At 40.1% G+C, this 9632-nt stretch overlaps 1 protein-coding gene across 1 annotated transcript; it reads right to left on the bottom strand.

Annotated features, from left to right (window-relative positions):
• Window positions 1–3708: 3708 nt before the first annotated feature.
• LOC137098599 (tripartite motif-containing protein 16-like) lies at window positions 3709–5880 on the bottom strand. Its single transcript, XM_067475005.1, has one exon. It carries the CDS (start codon window positions 5855–5857, stop codon window positions 4184–4186), a length of 1674 nt encoding a protein of 557 aa, XP_067331106.1. The 5' UTR covers window positions 5858–5880; the 3' UTR covers window positions 3709–4183.
• Between the last annotated feature and the right edge of the window lie 3752 nt (window positions 5881–9632).

The following is a 9632-nucleotide window of genomic DNA, read 5'->3' as shown; positions in this document are numbered from 1 at the left end:
GGAGGATGGGTGGAACCAATATGTGGGGAAGTGTAACAGCTGCAGAAACATGTGTTTGTCATTATCATTGGAAGGTAATATATTCAAATATTAAATTAAATATATACGAAATGTATATTAACATTTCAGTCTCAGGTCCTCAGTCCTTCAGAATAGAAGTGGACATGGATCACAGGTGCTGGAAGGCAGTATATGGTTTATTAAATAGTAAATGTAAAGATAAAGAGGCGGAGAGGTGAGTGGTGCAGAGGTGACCTGAGGAGCAGGTGATGGCGTAGAGATCTGAGGGAAAAGACATAAGGTAAGTATTGGTTTGAGCACAGAGATATTATTTTACAACAAAGGCGAATACAAAGTAACAACTACACAGAAAGTAACAACTAAAAGAGTCAGAAGATGAATAACAATACACTACAGTCTTTGGTCTTGTGCAAAAAAACATTTCTAATACATAGTCTAGTAATTATTACAAGTCCACAGAGACAATTTTTGGCTTAAAGTCACTTAGCGTGAGAGGAACAGGCATGCAGAGCAGAAGGTTCCCAGGAAACTCTGGTCCAGTGGCCAAATGAAAAAACTAATGAACACGCGTAAAACAGAAACTCGGAGGGAAAAAAAAAAATCAGAACTCACGGGAAAACAGACAACTTGAGTCTGAGGAAGCAGGAAGACGCTCTGGCTGAAAGATGCAGGTAAACAGAACCTATAAATGGGAGCAACAGGTGAAGTGAGATGAGACTAATAGGGCAGATCAGGGACAGAGGGACAGAGGGAAAAATCTGAGTGGGCAGGAGAAATAGTGGAGATCAACAGGACAACACAGATCAGACCCACAGCCGTGACACTTTCCTAATGGAAGATGGAACAAACAGACTGATTTTATGGAGTTTTCCTGCAGTCATCTACGTTACGTTCCATGTTTATCCTATAAAGCCAATTTGGAATTCTGATTTATTCTTTGCTTATTTTTTATAACTGTGAATGTGTGGTGTACTATGTTTATTTTCTAAATCAAACTAAAAGGGTAAAAACCGTAAACTTTCCAATCTCCATTCACACAATGATGGCAATGCATTTCATGTCTCCGTTAAGTTAGTTTTTTTTCTTTTGTGACTATGTATTTGTCTTTTCATGGAACGCCCATGAAGCAAAATTGAAAAGAAACCTCAGATAAAGTTGTTAAACACATGTTTAGGCTTAGATCACTGAAGGAGCCAGTGTCTATTTCCTGTGGCCACAGCTACTGTATAATGTAGTGAAGGTTTCTGGGATATGGAGAATCAGAAGCAAACCCACAGCTGTCCTCAGCGTACACAGACCTTCTGGAAAAATAGTGCTAATAGCTTCGTTAGCTAAGCTCAATGCTGTAAAATGTCTGCGAAGGTTCTCAGACATCCAGGTTTGGTTATCGGAGTCCTGCAAACTGGACTTCTTTCTTCTTGGCTGGAACACTTGGCCTCTTCAGTCTGAGGGAAAATTGGCTGTGCGACCCATTTCCAATCTCCAGAGTAGGCCTTGTTTCTCACCTGGCCTGAGTAGGCTTGCTAGGTGGATATTAGGGGAGATGAGAACAGCTCGGAGTCATTCTTTGCGTTTACATGCACTTAACTAATCCTCATTTCAAATTAATACTACTTGGTGTGTTTGTAATATTGTATTAATTCCGTGCAATTTCTAAAGGTTTATTGCTCGGCGCGATATAGTCTATGAGCGTTTGGTTCACCTAACTTTTTAAAAATTATATATTTATATACTTTAAATATCTTATTTTATTTTATATTGAGTTTTATAGGGAACCCCAACGAGTACTATTCACGGGGACCATCAAAAACTGAACGAGCAGAATCATCATGTTGACATGGTGGCGAGTCGACCTGATGCACATCCTCAGTGTCAAGAGTTTAAAACATCTGGAACGGTTCACTCGAGCCTGGGAGATGTAGTTAAACACTGGCGTTGACTCAGTGTTTCCACTAGAAAAACTTTCGGGCACGATGGGATGTGGATGACAGTGGTTTTCCACACACACAAACATTTTTGGTTTGAAACTTTTACGTTAAAATCCAGTAAAACAAGGTGAGTAACAATAAGATGTATTTATTGCACACACACTCAGTGGGGGCCTTAATTAAAGCCCTCTGGGATGTTCCTCTTCATACGGTCTGTTGCTGATGCCGATGTCATATACGACAGAATATTCCAACCAATCAAGGTTGTATCATTTATGAAAGACAATGTATAAATGTGTTATTTTAAAAAAAATTGCTTATCAAAAAACGTATCATCGGCCTTACGTAGTCTGATATCAAATTCAAAGAAAAACATCACGTTAATGTCATTTATTTTCATGTCTGCATGGACTTCGCTTAACAGCACAAAATAATAATGTCACTGCTCTGTATTGTACACATTGCATCAGGTACATCTAATCAGGTCACTGTATCTATCTTAGAAACACGCGCACACAAACACACACACACACACACACACCGAGTGTGGAGGTGTGACCTTGTTTATTGGTTTTTTAGAATAGAACCAACTCTGAAGAGCAGCTTAGAAAATAAAGCACTTTTTTTAGTTTAATCTAAGTGACAATTTTTTACTTATAGTCTAATCCATTTTAGAGAGTTCACCCACCTCAAAATATTCACAAGTTCCCCCAACACCTAAAAAAAAAAAACGCTCGGAACATATTACAGCATATTAAAAAAAGTTTTGTCTGAGTAAGATTTTTTGCAGTGTATGTTATTATTCTGCAAAGTAAGTAATGATAAACAGTAGTTAGTAGTCAAAGAGATTACCAGTAAAATATTAGAAAGTAAACATATTATGCATTAGGTCATGTGATATAAAACATTACAGATTCTAAGCTATGAAAAAATGTCAGGTTAGTCAGTATGTGCTACACGGATTTAATGAACATCTTTGCTGTTTGGTGACACTGTGGTTCCATCATATATGGATTTTTGCAACAAATTAATACTGTTAAGAATTCCCATTGGATCTTAACCAGACTTGGATCAAACATCATGAAATAAACTATGGAAACATGTGATATTAGTTCATATGCAGATTTTGGACCCAAAATAAAGAGACTCTTCAGTTGGTGAAGGTTTGTGGTTTTAGGACTCTGTTGTAGGTTGTGTAGAAAAAAAGTTTATCACTGATGTCAGCAACTCCTGGCTTCAACCTGAATTAGATCGGATCGGGAGTTCTTTAGTGTCTGATTGGGGAAGAGTGTTGATAATTTACTCATGTGAAGTCAGTGTTGATGTGAGTTTACATATAACAGTCTTTGTTCATGTTGAAAAAGATTGAGTGTCAGATTCTTTGATACCTCCCATCTCACTCCTCCTGGAGACACGTTAAAGGGTCACTTTCCTTGGTCAGAATTTCTCTCTGCAGGCCTGTATCTTTTGAAATGTCAAAAACAGTAAAATAAAGATTTTGGGTTTTTTTTTCATCAACGTAATATTTCAGCTAGTACACATGTTCCTCCATCCTCAAATCAGAGGAACAAGCTTCAAAAATACCAACCATCCGCACTGCATCTGTGGTTAACAGGATGTAGACGCCCTCTTGTGTTGGGAGTCGCTTGTTAAGCTGCTGTGATGTTCACTGCAGGAAGACGTGTAAAAACCTCACGGAGCATTTGAAGCTTCAAACAACACCAGTAAAGAATGGAAATCTCTGTGATATCACACTGTTTGTTCACAGCAGAAGATGCTTTATTCATTAAATCAAGTCCTGATAAAAATGCTTTTAATAAAAGGTGAACTTTCATCTTTTAACACAACAACAGCAACTTTTGATCCATGTGACTAAACAGATCTAAATGTCAGTTTTAAACCACATGTGTCTAAATAGTTTGTCAATGAGCTGAAGTTTCCATCTGCTCAGTGTTTCATAGACATTTTTGTAGCCGAGTCGTCTTAAACCCACATCAATGCTCTTGGTCTTTTTGACCTGTGAACAGAGGATGTTTAACCAAAATATGAACATTACACAAGGATTAAACAAAACTCATCATGAGCAGTGATATCCTCAGTGGCTCCACAGAAACAGGAAATAAATGAGAAACTAAAAGAACAAATATACTAAATGAAAAACTTGTGATGTTTGATTGGCTGATCTCTGTGGTGTCTCTCTCATTTCAACAAACTGTCTTTTAATGACGACGACTTTATGGGAGTTTACACAACTCAGCAGTGGATCCACATCCAAAAAGTTTAAGTCCAGCATGTAGAGGCTGAGTGAATGTGGTCTGGACTCTGTGGAGGAGAGTCATGGTTTCAGAGACATTGTAGAAGGACAGAATACCTGCTCTGTGATCCAGGTACACTCCTATACTGGAGGACTGAGGACCTGAGACTGGAGTTTTAATATTGTTGAACCAAAATGTAAAACTGTTTTGGTAACAACTTAGTGCCCAAGATTTGTCATTGTATCCAAATACACATTCACGGCCTCTTCCTGCTCTGCTGATGTTCTTGTATGTGACTGCTACATAAACTCCTGTCCCTCTCCACTCCACCTCCCAGTAACAATGTCCAGTCAGACTCTCTCTGCTCAGGACCTGATACAATTCAATGAATCTGTCTCTGTGACTAGAATAAGATTGTTGTTGATTAATCACTGTTACATTTCTGTTTCCCTCAGATAATAACAGATTTTCATTTGCTGTGTTTGGGTCCAGTGTGAGTTCACATGAATATTTTAAGAATCCAGCTCTGGTCTTTGGTTCTGGTTGTGGCAGTAAAACATCCACTTGACTCACTAATGATGAGATGTTTGTCCATGTCTGTCTCAGAATGTCCTGTAGTTGATCTCTGAGCTCTGACACAGCTGCTGTCACATCCTCAAAGTATCTCAGAGGACGGATGTTGATGCTGGATGTATGTGTAGATTCACTGAGTTGTGACAGTGAGGGGTAGTTGTGTAGAAACTGGTTGTGATCCTCTGTGTGTGAGAGCTGCTCCAGCTCAGCATCTTTCCTCTTCAGCTCAGTGATCTCCTGCTCCAGCTTCTCCTGAAGCTCTTCGACTCGACTCACTTCAGTTTCCTGCTGGGATCTGATCTGCTGCTTCACCTCAGACCTTCTTTTCTCAATGAGACGGATCAGCTCAGTGAAGATCTTCTCACTGTCCTCAACTGTTTTCTCAGCAGAGCGATTGAGAGCCTCCACCTCCTGTTGAAGCACCTTCACATCTTTCTCTCTGTCCTGGATTCTCTGCTGGATTTGTTGTCGACTCCCCTCGAGCTCTCTCTGCCTCTCAGTCCTTTCTGCTGCAGCTGAGACTGTGTTGTGGCCTTTATGTTCATCCACAGAGCAGAGATAACAGATACACTGCTGATCAGTACGGCAGAACATCTTCATCACCTCATCGTGATGAGAGCAGATGTTCTCCTGGAGGTTCTTGGAGGGCTCCACCAGCTTGTGTTTTTTAAAAGCAGGAGATTCATAATGAGGCTGCAGGTGTTTCTCACAGTAAGAGGCCAAACAAACCAGACAGGACTTAACAGCTTTCAGTTTTCTCCCAGTACAGAAATCACAGGACACATCTTCAGGTCCAGCATAGCAGTGATCAGCAGGAGCAGCTTGGAGTCCAGTCTTCTTCAGCTCCTCCACTAAAACTGCCAACATGGTGTTTTTCACGAGGACAGGTCTCAGTGTGAAGGTCTGTCTACACTGAGGACAGCTGTGGAGTTTCTTACCATCTTCTTCATCCCAGTGGGTTTTAATACAGTTCAGACAGTAACTGTGTCCACAGTGAATAGTCACTGGATCCTTCAGTAGATCCAGACAGATCGAACAAGAAATTGTTTCTCGGTCCAGCTGAACTCCTTTCTGCGCCATTTCACCTTCAGTGATAATGACTGTTTCAGTTTCACTTAGAACTGAGTTTGAGCTCTGATCTAAAAAAACGTGTTTCTGCAGAGAATGGATCCTTTCAATTCCTGCACTTCCTGGTTACACCCATCTTCAAACTATAGATCTAAAGGGGAGGGAACAAGGAAATAAAATGCAGCTCAGTGTGTGTGAGAGCAGAAAAGGAGGAGTTGCACTGTTCATTCATCAAGTTATTAAAGCGTTCGAGCAATTTTAAAATAACATGTTTTAATACAAAGATGTTACTGAAAGATATTTTCACATCAGTTAATTTTAAAAGTCAATTCACACAAAAGCTTCCTGTAGTTCATTGTTATGAGTCTTTTGATATTTAAGTTTTTTCAGCTCATACTTATGGATCAGTTGGTGGCCTCCTATTTTCCACAGGTTGCAAACAGCACAATTTTTCTTCAATCCTGTTCGTGTTATATTTGTCCTAAATTTTAACTTATTTAATTTAGTAGCTAAACATTGAAGACTGTAGCTCTGTGTTGTGATTGAAATCAAGTATTATTAAATGATGATTACATTTGATCCTTAGCATTTTACCTAGTGATAATAACAACCTGTACTCAGTGTACTTTTGAAGAATCTTTTAAAGATTGTATGTTGTTCAGACTTTGTCTCATATATATGTTTTGTCTTGAAGTGTTTGCAGAACTGCTCCAAGGTCAGTTATTGTCTAACAGCAGACCATCCCACACTGTACTGACCCAGAGTCACTTCATACTCACAGGTGCTTATCAAAGTGCTGAAAAGGGAAAAGGTTTCCAGAAAAGGAGAAAAAGGCTGGGAGCAGTAGCCTGAGGGTGGAGAATGTTCTGCCCAGCAACAGAAGGTTAGAAACTAATGTGTGATGTATGAAGTTTAGAACTGCATAGGATGGAGACTTGAAACTCTGTTGATGTACTTCTCTCTTGCAAGATAATAAAACCCTAAAAGACGTCCTGGATGTTGAAGCTTCTCTACTGATTACACTTGAGGTGTCTAAGACCAGATATGGTCATTTTTGCCATGACAATTTGGTGTTGTCCGCAGGATCTGTGAGTGGTCACCAGAGGAGCCAGAGTGAACAGTGGTTTGCATGCACCCTGGAGAAGAAAACAAATTCCAGTCTTAACCTCCGCTGAAAGAATCAGTGTAGAGAAGGAGAACTGAACACAGCAGCTCCTATGGTGACTGCCGGCAGGTTCACGGACTAAAAATTAATACTGGTCAACACAGATACTGGGTGAGTTGTTAAGAAGTTCCTAAATTATTTTGTTGAGCTCAAGTTGCCATTCTTCGTTGAAATAATCTGAATAATCGGACGACTCCTAGTCAATTGGGGAGGATAAGTTATTGATGAATAGCCCGAGTGGGCTAATGACTCCTAGCTAGTTGGGGAGTATAAGGGGGTCAGCCAAGTTGGATGAAGGGGCCAACAAATAAAGCTGGTGTGTTGGGAGCTTTAAAAAAATACCCTCACCCTCACAGAGACGTCTGCATTGAAGGCCGTGCACGGACGTGGCCTTGGACCCCGTAGGGTCCGATTGTTGAGTTTAGGAAAACCAAGTATGGTGACAAAAGTCTTAAAAGTTTGAAAATCTGGATTGAGGTCTTTGGCTTTCCTCGAGGAGGTTGCTTTAATAAAATAAGCAAACAAAATTAGGGAAAGAAGAGAAAAAAAAGTTAAATCAAGAAAAGAAACTGAAGGCTAAAGAGAGTGTCAAAAAAAAAAAGACAAACAGATGTTTAACTTACATAATGTTAAATATGTGAACAAAGAAAAATTAAGTATAGTTTAGGGAAAGAAGACGACTGAGGGGAAACAAAACTCTCATGACAGCTGCACCACACAGAACAGATGATGCTTCAGAAGAAAACATACCACCACTACACTCCCAGTGTGTCCTCTCTCTCTCTACAGATCACGGCACTGAAACTGGACGGTGGACTTGGACTCCTACCCGTAAGTGCCGCCACAACCACCACCGCAAGGACAACATTAACAACGAGTGTAACGACAACTGGTCCCACAACAACTACCACCACCTGACTCCACCACATCTCTGTCCTTATCCTCATCTTCCTCCCTTTCTGCATTCTCCTCACCAACCTCATTTCACCTCAGGAGCGGAAAGATGGAAGAGAAAAAAAAAAAAACATGGTTGAAGTGGCCCAGACAGTCTTTGTTACAGGATGAAGATGTCTTCATATGACAGAGGTCGTGGAGGAAAAGGATATTGTGGACGATGGAGAGAGAGGACGAGGAGGTGGATGTGTCTGACGTTCAGTAGCTGTAGATGGATGCCACACACGTGAGCAAAGGGGACATTGAGGAAGACATAGACCCGGAGATTGTCCTAAGAAGTCATCGCCAGTGGCGAACTGACGGGTGGAGGAAAGGCTGGTGTCCCGGGACAGTTGCTGATGACAGACCAAAGGAGGGAGGTGATGCACACACTGACACACACTGCAATGAAGAAATGCTCACTCAGACCTGCACTGACAATTTGCCAGACAAATCCGATGAGAACTGCTTGATAAAGCTCAAACATGCTGGAATAAATGTGGATTTGATTGAGCAATGTGTTTAAGATCAAAGGTAAATTTAAACCACCTGAGGTTTAAATGCTGAGGAAGAGAGTCAATTTCCTGAACACACTCTGAAAGTGAAAGATCAGGAGGTGATTTTTTTTTTTTTTTTTTTTTTGGTAGGCAGTGGAACAATTAGGTCAGTATTAAAAGTTACAAAATGAGCAGTGTACATGTTGATGTTTCTGGAAAACCACAAAGGGAGTATTTAGCTCAGTCATTGCCTTGTGCTAATTCTCAAGATCTCTTAAACATGCACTCATGTTGTCAGAATTATGCCCCATAAACTTCATTGAATAAATATCTAATGATTAAGTTGTGGATCTGTCTGACTTCATCAGAAGTAATGCAAGTGTTCGATAATTCAAAAATTTACAAACACACCATGATGAATTATATTCTCTGTTATATGTGTATGAATGGAAGCTGCAGCCGTCTGTCTGTCATTGTACAGCACATGTTTCACATGGCCCTGATGGTCCTTATGAACAAACATGGGATTCAGTGAAGTTTGAGAAATTGACTGAAGTGTTTAATTGGTTTGATAACTTATGTGCTGTCCCTCTGAATAAGGAACAAAACTGTTTCTACCACGTTCCAAATACTGTCCCCCGTATTATCATTAGCTACATTAGAATAAGACAGGTGGGAAAATTTAGGCTATTTTGTCAAAAGTGTTATTCTGTGCATGGTTGGTAGCAACTTGAGGTTGAATCAACTGTGATATTTTCAGTGTCTGCCTGCCTACAGGAAGGCTTTTAGTTCTTTTCCATGCTTGTACCTGAGCAACACGTGGTGAAAAAGGTGCAAGCAGAGAGGAGAGGGTTAGGATCAGATGAGTTAGTGAATCTTTCCTGTGTGAATCAACTAAGATTTTAATATTTCACTGATAAATTTGACACACAGGTTAAACCATGTGTCAAAAGGGGGGAATGTTGATTTATTACAGCAACAATGGTTTACCAAGGGGTGTGTATCATATGTGCTGAAATATTGTACACAGGGAGCACATCTTCCATCTGATAAACCATTTGATTTCATTGAGTTGATGGCCAATTGAGAGAAGAGATACTGTGTTGTTATGACTGACATGTACTCAAAACAAAATTGGTACGAAGAAGAAAAAGTCTCCTTGGGCTGAAGTTTCTCCGGTTGTTTTAATGAA

The sequence above is a fragment of the Channa argus genome, chromosome 14 (assembly GCF_033026475.1).
Source record: "Channa argus isolate prfri chromosome 14, Channa argus male v1.0, whole genome shotgun sequence".
In the NCBI taxonomy this organism is placed as follows: domain Eukaryota; kingdom Metazoa; phylum Chordata; class Actinopteri; order Anabantiformes; family Channidae; genus Channa; species Channa argus.
This window is presented reverse-complemented; position numbering and strand designations above follow the sequence as displayed.